Raw genomic sequence first — 19,322 nt, forward strand, 5'->3', positions numbered from 1 at the left:
TAAAATGTATCTGTGATTTGCAAGCCAGAGGAGACAGGTGGCAATCGAACTCCTAGAGATTATATTAGGAAGAAAACTTGAAAGGAACCAGACAAAAAGGAACCCATCCTCATCTGGGAGACACTGGATAGTGCAATTATAATTAATTTCCCTTCTGTAACTGTACTGTTTGATCAAATAATGCAATTGTGTAACCAGGAAATTCATTTTAGTTTGGTGATATTAGGCACTGGCAGACTGAAGTGAAGTAGGAGCAAAGGAATCCATATGCTCCATCGGCATTGTCAGGGTTTAGTGTATAATATGGAAATACACAATTTTATTTGGTTTTATCTAGCTTTGGACCATAGAATCATATCATCAATAAAAAGAAATAAAAAAGAAATAAAAAGAAAAAAATGTCCCCAGTATCATGGGCCAGCAGAATGGAAATGCACTTATTTTATACCAGTATAAACAAATAACTTATTTTAGTCTGATATAAAATTAGTCAGGATAATTTTGGCTTTCAGTGTTACCTCTGATTGGATAACCTTATACTGAACTTTATTGGTTGAAGATAAGAACTTAAAATATAACACTTTAGGAACAAGCACTTAGGGCATCTTATAGAGCAGAAATAGGTTTGATATCACCATTTACTTTGAATACAGAAACATTTATATAAATATATATAAATATAAAAATAGCCACAAATTTCATTTTTGGATTCCGATAAAAAGAGTTTTAAGAAACTGTCTACATCATAGTGGAGATATTGTTGTGCCTGTATTCTAGCAATCATTTGTTACATTACTACGCTTACTACAGGCATCTGTTTTAACAAAATTCTATCCCATTAGGGCTTCTTTGTGGACTAATTTGAAAAAATAAACAAAATATTTGACCATATTGAGTCGGAAATGACTTATTTATTTCTTGTTTATAGAACTGTTGTGTAAAAAAGCAGTATCACACTCACAATCGTGTTGTAATAAATATCAATGCTGATACCATGCTGATATTCAATACAACAGCACTCGTGCTTGTAGGATATTGCTTAATTATTCCATTTTCCATTATAGCTTTATACAAGACCACACATGCAGTAGATAATGAACTCCTACATGACATGAAAATTGTGGGTGGGAAGCATTAGTGAAGCAAATACCATGGAGTGGGTAAATTTTCCTGCCTTGACTAATTAAGCACTCACATTCAGGATACGTTTACTTCTCTTATATAATCAAACGTGACAAATTGGATGTACTAAGTGTCCTTGTTGGTTTCTTTACTGTGTGTGCACTCAAATCACAGTAGAGCACCCAAAAATAGAAGATAAAAAGGCATCAATGCACCACCACCTATTGTATTCCTAAGAAACTTGATGATACAAGTGAGGCTGAGAGTTTTAGGAGTTGGTGATTTTCACAGTTCACACTAGTTGTGGTGTTCATGCTTGAATCCAGGTCTCCGTGTTTATTTCTCTTGTAGTAATGGACAAAATCGTTGTCATTTCAAATCAATACATGTTGGTTAAATTCTATCTCAGAAGGATACAGTGTGTGTAATATGATCTGTGATCGATTTGATTATAACCCCCTTACATCTAATGTCTCACAATAGCTAGCATTACATTGCAGCCTAATGAGCTTTGAATGTCTGAAAGATATTCATGAATGTATACAAACCAACCGAAGCAAATATAAGTGAAGTGTTGTATAAGATTGAAGATAAATTTAATTACCAAGAAATTGAATGATAGCAAATTAAAATGTTGTATCTGATACAGATTTTTACAATCTTTGCATTCAGTCTACATATATTTTGCATATACAATCCACAAAACACTTGAAACTGTTCCTGTTCATGTTATACATTTTCGAAGGGTTTAAAAATAATTCTGCTTGTGTTGTTGCCTCACAACCAAAAGGTCCCTAAGTTGATTGTCAACTTTTCAAAAGAGATTACTGCCTCTACGTAGTTTTGCATGTTCTTAATTTGTTTGTGTTGGTTTTCTCTGGTTTCTCCAGTTTCATTTCAAAAACATCTCAAAAACATGGCTGTAGGTGGGCAAGTCGTGGCCTAATGGTTAGACAGTCTGACTCGTAATCCTAAGGTTGTGGGTTCGTAATCCTAAGGTTGTGGGCACCGAACCCCCCAACTGCTCCCCGGGCGCCGCAGCATAAATGGCTGTCCACTGCTTCGGGTGTGTGTTCACGGTGTGTGTGTGTACACTGCTGTGTGTGTGTGCACTTTGGATGGGTCAAATGCAGAGAACGAATTCTGAGTTTGGTTCCCCATACTTAGCCGTATGTCACGTCACTTTAATATTGCCCCTGGGAGTGAACGAGTATGTCAATGTGTGTGCATTGTGCCTTGTAACGGACTGGCATCCGATCCTGGGTGTATTCACGCTCTTCTGGATCCATTGTGACCCTGATCCAGATCATTCAAGATTAATCTGAGAATTGATTACATGAATGCTTCTTACTATTTCTTCTTCTTACAATTTCGATGACTGATATTGATATTATGTAAGTCTTGTTAAATCAGTGTGGATGGAATCCTGACAACAAATGCCTGTACAATTTGTGTTTAAAGTTTGCTTGAACTCTTGAAATTTTTTGTACAACAAATTTCTTTGACCATTCTGTACAGCCTATTTTGAAAGACATGTACAATAGGCCAAGGTTTTTACAAAAGCTCTCATGTTTTTATTCTGCATCTACAGTTCCATTGCCTCTCAGGACTTTCTAGCCAGTCTGCCCTGAAGCTCTTCTCATTAAGGATAACACTTTAACCTGCCTCATGGCCTATGGTCATTGAAACAACTGTATCCCTGTCAGTCTCTCTGACCTCTCAGCTCTCACTCCCTCCCTCCATGTATGTTATCCCTGTAAGGTACTATAAGGCATATGTGGAGCTAACCTCTTCATCACGTGTGCTCCATGGTGATCATTCGATCCTCTTGGCTGGTCCGTGTGTATGCGCCTGCTGTGGCGTTTTCGATGGGTTCTCTTTTGAAACCGAACACTAAACTCTTCATTATGAGTCTGCTGACAATCAGAGCGCTCAGAGTCTCTGTGTGATAATCTCCCTTCTCATTAGCCCCCTATTGCTTCTCGCTCTTTCATTCTTTCTTTCTTTTTCTCTCTTCACCTCCATCCAAACAAACAGATATATGCACATACTGTAGATGCACACAAAGTTTTCAAGTAAGGAATGGGACAGCACTGCTTTGCATGAAGAGCACCCGTTCTGTAATCCAACCGTCGCTAGTGTGCTCTACTGCCAAGGCCATGCTGTTCTCTCACGTATGTCACTTTTTTTTTTCACTTTCTCCCTACCTACCTGGCCCAGTTTCTCAAACCAGACCTGAGTGTTTTACGTCCTCTCTCAGCCCCATCAGTACTCTCTTTCTGTGGTTCAGACCCACTGTTTTCCGAAAGTAGACCTTTGGTTGTGGCCCATTTCCCAGCATAGGCGTCATATTCCATTAACATCCAAGCAGTGGAAATTGATTGATGGCAAATTAAGTGGGTAGAAAATCTGCCAGAAAAAGCTTCTGTTTCCATCAGTCTGTGAGTCACCAACCAAAAGCCATATTCAGTGATGTGATGAGTTGGAGCTGTCTATGTTTTGACGTTCGGGCTTGGTTTAACACAAACTGCTTCTGTTGTCACCAATCACTGGTTGTCGAGCCGAAATCTGGCTAAGTGACAAGGAGCTGGCATGCTGGTGCTAAGATTAGGAGGTATCCGTTTAAAAAAAGACCACACTGATGGAGACAGAGATAAAGCGTCTACTGTCCCCATACGGTATCTCGGCTCGACACGAGAGCGCTGGGGAATGATTTGACAGCAAAACTCTTGAAGATTACCCTCCCTCTATGCGAGCTCTGGAGCTCCAATTTCAGCGGCATTCCAGGCTTCAATATTCCGATTTTTATCAGCTCAGAGAGGAAATGTGAGCACTGTGTGTCAACCACGGGACGCGCCAGTCTCTAACTCTGAGACACACACATGCTACACCAGAGGCCTTTAGAAAAGATAGACATAAAAGGCTTTGTGTTTTAGGGAAAAAAGGACTAATTATCCTATAAAATAATCTTGGCTCATTTTGCATTATTTGAGGAACAACATTAATTAGTCAGACCCCACATATTATCTCCTATATTACCCTAAATTACAATTTCAATATGTAAAGATATGTAAATAATATGTAAAGAAATATATTTATATAATATATTTATTATATTTACAAGTACAAGGCTGCCATCCAAAGCCAAATATAGAGATTATTTCTAATAATATTTTTGATATTATTGATCGTCAGGCACATCATCTATGTAACATACAGATTATCTGTTGAAAAATTTCTCTCGAGTACATTCGTACAGTGTGTTTGAGAGCGGTTCAGCTCACAATGTTCCAGCAATTCCTCTGGATCCCAAAATGCTCCAGAAGGACCTGGTGAATTAGAATAGAAACAGTGAATGAGGAAGAACCCCAACAATGACAGCCGACGGGTCCTGAATGCTCAGTGCGGTTGTGTGTCTTTTTCTTCTAGAAGGGTGCCAGGGAAGCTGTTTAAAATAAACCAAAGGATATCCTTAACGCTCCCATATCCTCGTCAGCAACACTTAAAAAAGCCTGGATGAAACGGCTTTATTGAATGCACCTCATTAATTTGCTCCATCTATTTATACAATATGCATTGTTTGCTTTAAAGTTTTTTTTTTACAAGAGAAATCTAATGGTAAACATGCAAATTCGTCTTTTTTCGACTTTCATCCTCGCTATGCTTGTGCATTCTATTGAGGAAATGCTAATTATAATAAAAGCTTTTAGCTATGCTAATGAGGTCATTTGCATGCGATCCATCAGGCTGGGGGGAATTGCGAAATTTCACTACATGCGAAGTTTCGAAGGCACCCATTTTCGACGAAGACTTTAATCTAATTTTAAAAAGCAGGCCACAGCACAATCATTTCCAGATCCGCTACATCCAAACAATCATTAGCATAAACACAAAGGAAACAGAAATTGGAGATAGATTGGATGGATGGTGCAGTGATCTCCTCTTTGTAGATGTTGTCGGAGTATTTCACACTCGTGCATTGAACTTATTGTAACGTCTTTTGAGCTCCAGATCACTGAATCTGGGCCACTGTTTAGAAACAAGAAATATTTATATACAAATAGCGTGTTTAGTTTTAAGTGTGTTTGGCAGCGCATGAGCAGCTGCATGCATCCATTTTGCACATCTGTTTTGGTGTGTTTATGCTTTTTGTACTGTTTTTTTTTTCTTTTAGTTTTTTGAGTACAGCAAATTTAATCCCCTACCTGCAACTCATACAGGTTAATGAGCAGTGCTGGGATTGTGTGTGTGTGTGTGTGTGTGTGTGTGTGTGTGTGTGTGTGTGTGTGTGTGTGTGTGTGTGTGTGTGTGAGTGTGTGTGAGTGTGTCCTGGGGCCTTAGTCTGGACTCACAACCTTTATACAAGGCTCCTCTATTCCCTCCTTTCTCCATTTCCTCTCCTTTATACCCAGAATTCCATTCGTTTCTGACTCACCCCCCCATGTTGCACCGTGCTCTCCGTAAATGGGCCCACTCTCTGGACTCTAATGGAGCAGATACATTCAGACAGTCTGCTTTATTTATGCACTTTAGAGAAGCCTTGATTCAAGACATTAAGATTCATGATATTTGGGCGTTTGCGACCCACTCGCTGTTTTAATATTATTCATTGCGTTCCCTCACAGGATCTTCAGCTGGCGGACTTCCGAGCAGGTTACAGTGAAGGAGAGCCGGAAAAATGGCAATCAGACACACTTTTGGTTTAGTGCAGAAACGCCTTAAAGCTGCGATCCTTATATTTATCAGATCCTGTCTGCTTCTCAACTTAGAAGCGAGTGATGAGTGAAGTATTTTTTTATTAAGTGTTGCAAACATTCAGGCTCTGTGTAAGCCCGTAAGTATGTTCAGAACACGTTGATCTGTGTTGTTGCTATAATCTGTCCATCTGTGCTCATGTACACAGATATAAAGCTCTTGACAGATGTGAAATTTGGCGCGGTGACAGAGACGGCCTGCGAATGATAAACGGGCTCTATAAACACTAAAACCGCTTCCTCCTGCACTCCAGGATTCCCGTGTAGCAAACTTCCCAAACTAACTTAAGATAAGCATTGGCCTTTCATGCCTCAATAAATATGATAATATGAACAAGAGGGAGCTGGTCTGAGATTATCATTCTTCCTTGTTTGATACAGATGGATTCAGGTTTCCAGTGCTTTTGCCAGAGGGAGGCCAAGGCCCAAAAGAATTGAATATCTCAGTGCTAATCTAAAACCTGACTTCCCCGTATCCACAGATTTATGTTTATTTGGATACAAATCCTTAATTGGCACCACAGGAGTTTTGCGTCGTACTCTGAGGAACGTCCTGATTTCCCTGTATGCATATGACACTTGTGCTACTCGAGATAATCAGTCCTCTTTATGCTGTGTTTGTTTCACATTTTGTTGAAATATGTTTGCCTGTCTTAAGCAGTATGTAATCTTCCTATACACTGAGCATAGATTGAAGAGAAGCGACAAGATGTTCAGCTGTGCCCGAGTAGTCATGGTCGTTTTTTAATTACTGTTTAATTAAGAAACTCAAAAAGGGTGAGAGGCAGAATGACACACACATACAGTCAGACATTGGTTCATTAGTTTTGTCGATAGCTGTTTCCCAAGTCGCTTGTCTGAACGATCTTTAGTGATCAGACTGGCTAATGATCGGCACTGAAGGGTCAGATGGCGCTACGGTATCGACCAGCAGCTTGTACAGTTTGGCTGGTCACTCACTTCAGAGCGTCTCTGATTCAGAATTAAGCTTTGCACTTAATGAGTCATCTCTATGAATACTTCACAATGCCTCTTACCTCATGGTGATTAAAATGATCATTTTAATCATAATAATGATAAAAAATAAAGATGTTATCCTAATCCTCTCTTGTAAGAGGTAATTGAGTTAAGCTTCAATCAAATTGAATTTATTTGGAATGAATCGACAAGAATCATTATCAAAGCAAATTGATCTTTAATCAGGATCTAAATTAGAATCCAATATAATTCAAACTGAAATAAGGATCAAATTGATTTCTTAAACTGAATCAACATCATATCACATTGATTCTAATTCACCAGAATCAGTCTGAGTGAATTGAAACAGAAATAGTCAAATCAGACTGAAATGAATGAGAGGGTTGGTTCTCATTGTGACGTTTATACGATTGACGTGTAATGTGAAAATAAATTGTCCAAAAATCTCTTCATAAACAAGAAACTGCATTCAGTGAGCTGTTCCAGAAAAGGGGTAGTCATAAACAGGAGGCAAGTGAGTCAGACAGTGTTCCAGAGCTTTTAATGCCATTCACAACACTCTGATTAGACACCAAATTTCCTCCCTTTGCTCCACATTCATGAGCTTTTGATGTTGCTCCATGCATAATTCTGCATTCCTTTTTCTTTATTTCCCTTTTCACGCACCGTGCTCCTTGGCAAAATTAACAGCAAATGGTTTTATGTAGGATACATGTGATCTGGAGCAATTTCCTCTGCTTCCCTGCTGAGATCTGTTCTCACACTATGACACATGGATGTGATATAGTGGCTAACTGTGTGTGTGTGTGTGTGTGTGTGTGTGTGTGTGTGTGTGTGTGTGTGTGTGTGTGTGTGTGTGTGTGTGTGTGTGTGGTGGTTTAGAGGGCACAGTGTCATGTGTACAAAGTTCTCACTGTACACATGTCTGTTTAGTCCATTAGGTTAATGGCAGGAGTGAGTGATAGCTGCAGCGTGTCAGTGGATAGGGTGGATATGTTGTTATCAGTCAATAAACTGAGATCAACAATGTGCATGTCATGTCCATGAGAGTCGTGATGCATTTTAAAAGGGCAAACCACACAGCTTAATCAGGGCACACCCTTTACCCTGAGAGACTGCATGATGACCCGGGAGATCTCCTAACTCATTATAAAGTGTATGTGTATTTATGCCTCTGTGTGTGTGTGTGTGTGTGTGTGTGTGTGTGTGTGTGTGTGTGTGTGTGTGTGTGTGTGTGTGTGTGTGTGTGTGTGTGTGAAAACACTGGTGGCTGTGTATTATTACAGAGCTGCAGTGTTAGGTAGTGCATTACTCAAGGGAGTGAGACTTGAGAGGCCTCCTAAAGTACTGCGCAATAATTGGAATAGCTTTATCTTTAGTCTCATCAATTAATGTGCAATTTTCCATTTAATTACCAACTCGCTCCCAAAATTTGCAATTAAAATGAGGAGAGATAACAGTGAAGATGCCTTTTGGCTGATAGCACTTGGAATGAGAACACAGGCTTAGTGTGTAATCAGTATACAAATCACACAAACACACAACATCCTCAATTTGTATGATTTGGATGAGGTTCATAAAATATGCAACACTGAGCCAGAATCTAATTTGGGCTGGAAGATTCTTCACGTTCCTACAAAGTCCTACATAAAACAGTTAGAGTACATACAGAGGTGCTGATAGTGATTGCCCTAAATCTGTGTGTGTGTGTGTGTGTGTGTGTGTGTGTGTGTGTGTGTGTGTGTGTGTGTGTGTGTGTGTGTGTGTGTGTGTGTGTGAGTGTGTGTGTGTCCATGACTATATGAGAAAGATGTCCATAAATAGCTAGTAGTTTGTGTTGGCCTGCTCTGTTCTTTTCCACACATGGCGACCAGGATGAGTATGAACTGATAGGCAGAAGGAGAGGAATAGTATAAGAGAGAGCGTGAGGGAGAGAGAGAGTGTGTGAGAGAGAGAGAGAGAGAGAGAGAGAGAGAGTTAATGCTCTCTACACTTTTGAAAAAGGAGAGACAGATTCGTCTGGCAGATTTGCCTTGACTTACAGGTCTGCTTTCTTGAACATTCCCACTCCCTTGTGCACGACTTTTTTTTTTTTTTTTTTTTTTAATTATTTATTTATTTTTTCTTCAGATATGAATTATCTCTGCCTCAACTAGATCATGTACTTGCTCTGTTCTTTGACAGTAATTGAAGAGACAGACAGCCAAAGGCAGTTCCTGAGCTACAGAGTGCCAGTAAACCTGTCTCATGAGAGGGCCTCATCGAAGCAAAAGTATATAGGTCATAATTTATACAGAAGTGTATTGTCTTTAAAGTAATTACAGCTACCATGCTCGATAGAGAAGGTTGCGCTTTTATAATTCATATCATTTGTCAACTTTCTTGTCATCATCTTTCTGACAACAAGATAAATATCCTCCAAATAATAATCCCCACTGCAACCATCCTGATACACAATAACATAGAGAAATGTAAAGCTTTCACTCTTCTACACACACACACACACACACACACACACACACACACACACACACACACACACACACACACACACACAAATATATATATATAAAAATATATATATATTTTTATTTTATATATATATATATATATATATATATATATATAATTCTTACAAGCATTCTTCTCAGGTGATACTGTGAGCCTTGGGTCTTATTTTGTATAGATCTCAAGCACAAATGCGTACTCTAATTCTTTTGGTGCACACAATTAATCTTGCAGCCCCACAAGACTTTGTTTAGTTGTTGTATCTGAAATTAGATGTGGATCCGAATTGAAATTTCTGAATTCTTTTCCACGAGCAGTGAGTTATTTACTGTGTACTCGCTTTGAGCTGCAGGCCTGTGTATGGACACTGCATGGGCTTAGAGACCTGGATGTGGTTAAAGAGTGTGTGTTTATTTGTATGACACTAAACTCTATTTGATGAGTGAACGGAGACAATTATGTTATATGGAAAAATCAATATGCAGTACAGGGGCTTCAAACGGAGTGGTCCATATAATGTTTACATGGCAATCAGAATGAATATACAACAAATTACAGCTCTATAAGAGAGAGATTTACAAGATTTTCAATGTAAGTCTGTGCAGAAGTTGGCTAAGAAGTATGTTTTTTTCTGTAAATTGCACAATGTATAACAAAATGCAAGAAATCTTTATTCTGTTTAATTACAGTAGGTATGAGAGTGTAAATGCTAATTGCAGGTCAATTTTATACACAGAAAAAAATGTTTTTTTTTTGTTTGTTTTTTTGCAACTACGCAGTCTTTTTGAAAATGTGATTGTTAATAAGAAAAACCAAAAAAATTGTGTTTTGTGCACTTCTTTTCTGTTCTGATTTATTTTAGTGAATAGCTGCTTTATCATATCATTCATAACATGCCTAATATAACTGACAGTTTTATTCTAATGTCAATAACAATTTGACATCATCCATGCTGTCCTCCTTCTCACCTGTGCATGCATGTTTAGAGAGAGATTTAGGGCATATGAGGCACTGTGTTGAGTCTCTCAATGGGTGTATCAGGGGGTAGGGGGCTGGGCGTTCATATGGGGCACCGTGGGCCCAATTATCTATAACAGGGATGTTGCAGCAGGCACCATCCCCTGAGCCTGTCCTGCCACACCCTACAGCAAATACTCCAACGACAACACAGCTAATGAGCTCCTGATTGGTTTGTTGCTGCTATGTTTACCTGCAGAAAACACACACACGCACACACAAACACATACACACACAGCTTTATATAGAACAGCTATTTTTTTCCGGATTAACAAGATCACAGAATTAATATTTTAGGCTCCTATCAGAAGATGTTTAATCTGCTAGAGTGTGAAGACTTTGCATTGAGTGTTGTTCCTACACTGCAGGTTAAAAATAAATTACTGTAATTCTGTAAAACTGATCTCCAACCTTTTGCAGCAAGGGGGCCTTTAACTGTAGAATAAATCACTCAGAGGCACTGAGAAATGTACTATGAGATTAAAGCCATTCAATTTTACTGACCAGTCAAGTTAGCTTTAGCATTAAAGAATTTTTATCATAAATACAACTTTAATTTGTGTATATATTTATATGGATTGTGATATTCTTTGCACAGTAACAAGCCACAAACCTCTTGGCTACGATAAACAGACTCGTGGTGGTCCCCAGACCCCACTTTGAGAGCCACTGATTTGAAGGGAATAACTTAATATCAGCCAGCTGGCATGTAATTAATCTCTGAAAAACAACATATACACTATGTGCTTCTCAAAGTTTTATAGGCAGAGACCCCTTTAAACTGGTAAAAAATCAGTAGCCCAATCAGTCAAGATTTATTTTACAAACAAATGCAACTATTAAAATATTAGACTAATTATTTCAATGTGTACAAAATTTTAAGGCTATTTATTGGACACAGAGAGCCTTTTATACTGGAACATTCCACACTCATAGCACACATTATGTTAATATTATCACTATTATCACATTATGTATAGGACTAGATGCCTCTCTCTCTCTCTCTCTCTCTCTCTCTCTCTCTCTCTCTCTCTCTCTCTCTCTCTCTCTCTCTCTCTCTCTCCTGACTCTCTCTCTAGCTATCAAAGCTATATAGATAGATAGGTCAGTCCTTAAAATAATAATAATAATAATAATAATAATAATAATAATAATAATAATAATAATAATAATAATAATTCGATCACATAAACCTTTGTAAACTGTTACATGAGCCAAGGCCGATGTACAGTTTAAAACAATATGTGCAAGATGTGATCAGAGAGAAAGAGAGTGAGAAAGAGAGAAAGTAAATACAGCAGCATCTGCTGTTAGCTTCTTTATCCTGACTTCATTTGACATGATTCACAATAATGTCCTGTTGCACTGACTTTTTTCTCCACCAATGACCGGCTTTGAAATCCAATTTCAGGTCCAATCGTTTGTTACCAGTTATTTGACCTTTTGCTGGAATGAAAGTACTCACTTATTCTTGGTTGATGTGATACTGATCTGTATCTTGATGTGAATCTGATCTGCTTGATTTGCCTCTTGCAGGGTCTCCATGTGAAGCTCTCCCATGATGCAACATGTGCCCCCAGCACCAGCACTGACAATGATGGCCACACAGAGCGTCCCTCCACCATCCTATCAAGAGAGTCAACAGGTAAGTAATCATAATAATAATAATAATAATAATAATAATAATAATAATAATAATAATAATAATAATAATAATAATGTAATTGGTTTGGGCCACAGGTGTCCAGTCTTAACCGGAAAGAGCTGGTGTGGGTGCAGGTTTTCATTTCAAACGAACAGAAGCGGTACCTAAGTCTAATGAAAGCTAAGATCAGATTGTATTTATTAAACAGGTGGAATCAGGTGTGGCTTCTGCTTGATTGGTAAGAAAACCTGCACCTACACTGGCCCTTTCAGTATCAGCTCTCAAAAAATCTGGAAGATGATGTGAGGGTAACAGCGAATTAAAAGAGGCTGTTGCTGGCTTCGAGTCTCTTGTAGGAAGCACATGCTATACAGTTTTCACTAATTGTGTGCTGAGCACTAGATAATGGGAGGGAACTGGCAAATGACCAAATTGATAGAAAAAAAGGAGTAAAAACAATTCAAGCCGATCTGCTCGGCTTAAGTCAGCATTAAAATCCACTGGGGAAATTCTTGTTTCCAGAAACATTGTATCAGCCTTACTTGACTATTTTCAAACGACAAATATTGCTTTTCTTTGCATATCATGTTAGTTTTCTCTCTCTCACTCTTTTTAAATATGCTCGTGAGTTTGTAATCTTTGCTCTGCTCCCTAGTGACCCTATAATTCTCACATATTTGCTAGGTCAAGTTCATTTCAAAGCTATAACGCTAACTCTGTTAGACACAAATGAGTAGGAAACCCATCTTCTACCCTGCTACATCATCTGTGTCAATCTCAGGTCCTGGAGGGCCACAGCCCTGCACAAATGAGTGCTTCTCTATTCAAACATACTGAATTCAACTCATGAGGGCCCTGGGTAATTAGCTGATGAGTCGAATTGAGTGTGTTAAATGAGGTAGAATGCTCGACTCTGTACAGCTGTGGCCCTCCAGGACTGAAAATCCGACATCGTATTCAGGTAAAGAGAACGCAGTTAGGGACGACCTTTACTATAGCAGGTCATCACCTACCTTGTCTTAGCATGTGTGAAGGGAGAAAACTTCATCACAGCGCCTCCTTCTCCTCTGCCCTGTCTAACTAGTGCATCTGAACACCCTGAGGATTAGTGCTGGGGGAGAGTGGAACGCAGCACTCTGATGGAGACATGCAAATGAGAGCTAGTTAAGTGTGAAGAAGCTAATTTATTTCCCATTTGAGGCTAGGATTAAGACTTCCAGCACCCAGGAAACCCCTCCCGTTCCGCTCCCATCAATCCACTCACCCACCAAAGCCCATATAAAACCCAGGCGGTGGGGATGGGGAGTGGATGTGTGTGTGGAGGTGGAGGGGAGGGGGTGTTGCTTTCAGAACCTCATCAGGAGGAAGAGAAACAGAAAGAGAGCAGGAAGGAAGTGGAGTGAGTGGAGGATGAGAGCGTCGTAAACATACAAAGTAACTCCTGATAAACAGATGTCTTTCGGCATCCGACAACAGGTTCAACTACAGGCAAGAAAGGGCAAAGAATTTCATACTGCAGATTTATGTGATGACTAAGAAGGGAAAAGTAGTTTTTAATGCAAAATTTGACCTACATTAAAATTTAGGGGTCGAGTGTTGAAAATTACCTTCTACGATTTAATTAGACCATATGCTGCTGTCAAGGATGTTATATTGTCCATACGGGACACAGAGGCAGAAACATTAGCTCTCTGAATAGTGTGCACATTGAGAAACGTTTTATTCAAGTTTATGCCTTTAGCCTGTCAGAGACACACACAGAGAGAGAGAAATAAGATGGAACATCTGTTTTCTTCCTTTCTTCTTCGAAATGATAGCAAACCAGATTACTGTACCCGTATTCCCTCTTGTACTGGATAAAGAGTCTTAATCCATTTGAAATGATCAAAATTGACGAGGCCCAAAACCTAATCTGATAAAACGACAGCGACTGGCAGTGATCCAGGAAGAGCATGCGCAGTACTGCTTTATTATATAGAGCATGGCAGAAAGACTGCTTTTTATATGTTTTCTGGTGTAAGTGTAGAAATGAGGGCCCAGTGCTGCTGTGCATAGCTTGAAGTGATGTGTTGTGTCTCTCGCTGCAGATGACAGGCACTGCACATCAGAACTCCAAGGCCCAGCAGGTCCATATCTCAGCATCTTCAGGCGCCGGGGCCGCCCCGCTCAGCGTGACCCTTGACCCGCAGGCCCAGCTGGAGTCAGACAAAAGGGCTGTTTACAGGTGAGATCAATCTCCTGTTGTACTGAGAGTCATGGCAGTTTATGGAAAACTGGACTGTAATGTTTAATATGAACGTTACAAAGATTAAAGCAGCAGTGATGCTTGTGAGCAGAATTTCACCTGCAATAACTGTAAAAGACTGACTTCTCCCTCACCAACTAGGACTAGTTAAAGGGTGAAAAGCTGAGCAACTATTGCTGTGTTTGACTTAACGTCGAAGTAAGAAGTCCTTCCTGACCTCTGTGTATTTAAGCTACAAGGTCAGAAAAACACGAATGCCAGAATGCTTGGATCATGTTAGCAGCAATCAATCCAGGTAACTGTGAGTTAGGGTTGAGTGATGTAAGTTTACTTCCTCGAAACAGTAGCTGCATTGTCAATGTTATAGATCTTACAAGGAAATACAGTCTGTACATCGATTGATCTGTTAGTCGAAATGCAGTATCTGTCCCAGCTGAAAGCACCGTTCATTTCCTGTCTACAGTAATGCAAACAGAAGCCTGAAATGTAGAATATCTTTTGAACACCTATTTTTACAAGTCACATCTTCTTTCAATCAATCTGATTTATTATACATTTTGAAGCGTTTTGAATTTTGCATACAATTTACAATGCAGGAACAACAAAAACACTGCATCAACAAACAAACACTATAAGTGTTTTGCTTATTTTGTTTATTTTAAAACTGTGATATAGTTTGTAATTTGTATAACTTTATTCCTTAATATAAACATATTCCATGTAGAAGAGCAATGAATTGTTTTGACCATATAGTAATTGAAAAATGGTATTAATACAACAGAGAAACCCATTCGGTTCTTACCTCGAGGAAATCTATTTTTCATAGATGTTTTTTTTCTTTCTTATTTCTCAAATAGCGGCAGAAGCAAATTAATTATCTTTAAATAGCTTTTAATTACAGTGTTCAATTGTTAAAATTCATCTGCGAACAATTAACATAACAGAATTAACTACAACTCCTAACACATTAAATACTACACGAGTGCCTCATGCTTACACAGTGTGAAGGGCAGCATGCTTGCATTAAACATACATTCTTACCTTATTCAAAGTTTCAATAATACATATTGCTCTGACTGTTTTAATAGTTAAACCTTCATTCGTCTCTCCACTCGGGTTCATTATAACAGTGTTTTTTGGATGCAGGCATAACATAGAATCCCACATGCATGATACTATGAGTGTGTGTGAGGGCAGCAGAGCTGGCTGTGATTAGCAGTGTGTGGTAGCGCCGTAGGAGAGCCGCTAGGCCCTCAGGCGAGTGTGTGAAGGCCTGGGCAGGCCTGAGGCAGGATCTCTCAGCTTCTCTAGAGAAAGAGAGCTGCCTTTGATGTGAGCAGCCAGCCTGAGGCAGCCTGGAAGCATAAACTCGGCCTACACACACACACACACACACACACACACACACACACACACACACACACACACACACACACACACACACACACATATGAACGCATGAACTCAGAAGACACACACACAAACGTATGAACTAATGCAGACACACACATACACACACACACATGAACGCATGAACTCATGAAGACACACACACAAACGTATGAGCTAATGCAGACACACACGCATACACACACACACACACACACACACACACACACACACACACACACACACACACACACATACTGTATGAACGCATGAACTCATGAAGACACACTCACAAACGTATGAACTAATGCGGACACACACACACATGAACGCATGAACTAATACAGACACACACACACACACACACACACACATATGACAACATGAACTCATGCAGATACACACACACGGATGTTTGAACTAATGCACACACACACACACACACACACACACACACACACACACACACACACACACACACACACACGTACATGCTGCCCTTCCGTTCCTCTTTTTTATTTCCCAGAATCTCTCACAGTCATACAGACACATGCAGACACATCTGCAGTCTCATACTCTCAGACAAAGATGTGCATATGTGTGTGAACATATGTGTGTGTGTGTGTGTGTGTGTGTGTGTGTGTGTGTGTGTGTGTGTGTGTGTGTGTGTGTCTACATCTTTCATGACATGTTTTGAATGTTTTGAAAAACCTTTGGCAAAAAGCAGCTGTCATATTATACTTATTTTGATCATTCGGACATCGTGACAAATCATAATCCTAACAACAGAAGGCCAACTAGTTACCCTCCAGCTCACCAGAGCATTTATTGTATTGTACGTAGAGGAACAGTTTTGTTCTTTCTGTACATCAAAAGATTTGGCCCCAATCTGTGGGAAGTGACTGAAAGGACTGTATTGTGTTTACAGACTGTAGAAATTTGATTCCTTTGCAGGGTTTCTTGGCTCGGCGACCCAGGTCAGCCTCAGAGTAGAGCCGCTGTTTTGCAAACTGAGAGGAACCAGTGTTGGTAGCATCTTTCATGGATACCCAGTGGTCATCCCCCTTACAGTTGCATCATAAACGTCCCAGTGTGTGTCATATTTAGCATGAGAAGGTTTGAGAATTCTCCAGGATGAACCAGAATCTGTGGCTGTTAATGAAAAATAAAGGTCTTGACTGATCTAGAAAGAGTCTATGTCTAAAGAGTCTAAAGAGAATCAACTAAAATTACTTTAATTTATTACGTGGATGTATAAATTCAGTACTAAGTACTGTATGTATTTCATTCATTTTCAGTCACCAAATGGCACAGTGGTGCAGAAGGCATTGACGCCTTACAGCTCCAGAGTTCATTGTTTGATCCTGAGTTTGGGAAATTGTCTCTGTGGGGTTTTAGATGTTCTCCTCATGTCTATTTGGGTTACCTCCATGTTCCTTGTTTTTTCTAAACTCCCAAATACACCTGTTTATCCGATTTTAAATTGCCCCTAGATTGACTGACATTCGCTCCAGAGTGCTCTCATGCCCAATATTATGTTATTTGCCTTAAAATAATCTGTACAGATTCATTTCATCTTTAGTAAATACTTCGTTCTAGTCAGGGTTGCAGTAGATCCAAAGACTTTCCAGGAACTGTAAGTGTGATGCGTGAGCACACTACAGTAAAGTAGCTTATCATCCTACCATTAAGTGTTAGGCGAACACTGGAAGGTCAGGATTGAACTTTGAAACAGTGACCAACGTGACCTGCTGTGCTACCGAGCCACCCTGTTTTATTTAATCACTTAAATAACAGAAGTAAAATAAAACATGAATAAAATTTTAGCAGATCACAAATATATTCAGGGCACAGTGGTTTCCTCTGGGTACTCTGGTTTCCTTCCCAAGTCCAAAGACATGCATTGTATGCTGATTGTCTTATTTTTTTCTAGTGTGAGAATGTGTGTGTGGTTGTGCCATGTGATAGACTGGCATCCTGTCCAGGGTGCACCCTGCATTGTGCTTCAAGTCTTTTTTAGAGAGGTTTAAGGTTTCCTGTGACCTAGTAGGATAAGCAATGCAGAGAATAGATAGATTGATAGATGGGTGGAACCATAAGATAAAGAATATTCTGAATTTTGCCTCATTTGAGAATTTTCCACATTACTCACTTAGTATTTGATAAAAGGAGAAATGTTGTATATAAAAAGCTGTTCCAGGAGGTAGACATTTGTAGTATTTACTGTTGAATCCTGTAAGATTCAAAGCTCTGTCTATATTTGCTGAGACTTTGATTGTTACTCTTATACTTCAGGCATCTGGTGGCGGTATAATTTATCATGACAGGTTGTTTACACTTTAGTGTAAATGCTTGAAATTCTCATCGCTCTAATTGCCAGCTTTGTGGGTGTATGGCTCTGTTTACTGTTTGTGGGTGTGTAGTGTTGTTTCGACTCTTCTCCGACTAGAATTGCTTAATTATTAACAGTGGAATAAAAGTGTGATACAGTCATTATCTTTACGAGTTTCCATGCTCTTAATAAAATGTTGCATTCAGATTCACGACTTTGGAAAAAAAAATCTTAACAGTCCTAAATATAACAGTCTTAACTGTTAAATATAACAGTCTATGCCAACTTGGACTAAGGCCAAAAAAAAAAAAGAAGAATAGTGATGTCATTTATTCAGTGTAGAATATAATGAATACTGTGATATTCTACTGTGTGGTATTTACAGTCCAGCTTAACTTCTTTCTCTGCTTTTGTGTGGTGTTTTGGCAGCATGTTATGGATGTGTATATATAGCCACCTGCAGATGGCTCAGTGTTATTCTCTGCATGGAGTTTATATTCACTAATATTCACCACCTCTGGCACTGTTCTGTCTCTAACTCTCTCTCTATCCTGGTACAGAGTGTATTTGCATTGAGAGACGATTGTAGGACTCGGGGTGCACAGTCATGCTGGTTCTCATCAAACTCCAGTGGATGAAGGGATTCAGGAGGAAAGAACAAGTACGAGAGAAAGAGAGAGGGGGAGAGAAGGAGAGAGAGAGAGAGAGAGAGAGAGAGAGAGAGAGAGAGAGACAGAGAGAGAGAGACAGAAAAACCTCTGTAAAGCAAAGTCTAGAGTCCCAGCACCGGCAGCTATAGCAGCATAGCTTATAGTGCTCCATCAGGAGTGCTTTTAATTTGATAGCATGAGAGGAAGCGGTGAAGCAGAAGCTCCCAGCTGTGGTAATGCACCATAAAGTCTGTTTACATTCACTGCCGGGAAGCTCTTGCTGCCATTCAGTGCCCAGCATCCGACGGCTCACGCTATGCTTTGCAGCTGAGATTCGTGCACCATCAAAATCACAAAATCGCTGCAGCCAGGTGGTTACGCCCAACAGCCTCTTGACTTTGCCACAGTCTCAGTAAAGCCTGATATAGCACTGCATACTGGATATTAAAATCAAACATTAAGCTTATATTTAAATTCGATTATAATAAATAATTAATAAAATTAATAAAGTTATATTCAATTATTTCGATCGCATCGAATAGCAAAATGAGAAGACAAAACCTATAGAATTACACTTCTATCACATGGAGTATGACTACAAATTTAAATCAGATTTTGACCAATATTAACATTTGACCATGTGGCGTGAAACTGTTCTATTAATATGTTAAGTTGTTAAATT

General features: G+C 39.3%; 1 protein-coding gene across 2 annotated transcripts in view; it reads left to right on the forward strand.

Annotated features, from left to right (window-relative positions):
- The window catches only part of pknox2 (pbx/knotted 1 homeobox 2), a 70,708-nt gene that overhangs the window by 35,420 nt on the left and 15,966 nt on the right, over positions 1-19,322 (forward strand). For both annotated transcript variants that reach the window (XM_027148205.2, XM_047805226.1), the window contains exons 3-4: positions 11,916-12,024; positions 14,112-14,248. In XM_027148205.2, the coding sequence (XP_027004006.1) occupies positions 11,938-12,024; positions 14,112-14,248 (224 nt within the window). In that variant the 5' untranslated portion in view covers positions 11,916-11,937. The remainder of the gene's footprint in view (positions 1-11,915; positions 12,025-14,111; positions 14,249-19,322) is intronic.

This window comes from Tachysurus fulvidraco, chromosome 20 (assembly GCF_022655615.1).
Source record: "Tachysurus fulvidraco isolate hzauxx_2018 chromosome 20, HZAU_PFXX_2.0, whole genome shotgun sequence".
NCBI classification, from domain to species: Eukaryota; Metazoa; Chordata; class Actinopteri; order Siluriformes; family Bagridae; genus Tachysurus; species Tachysurus fulvidraco.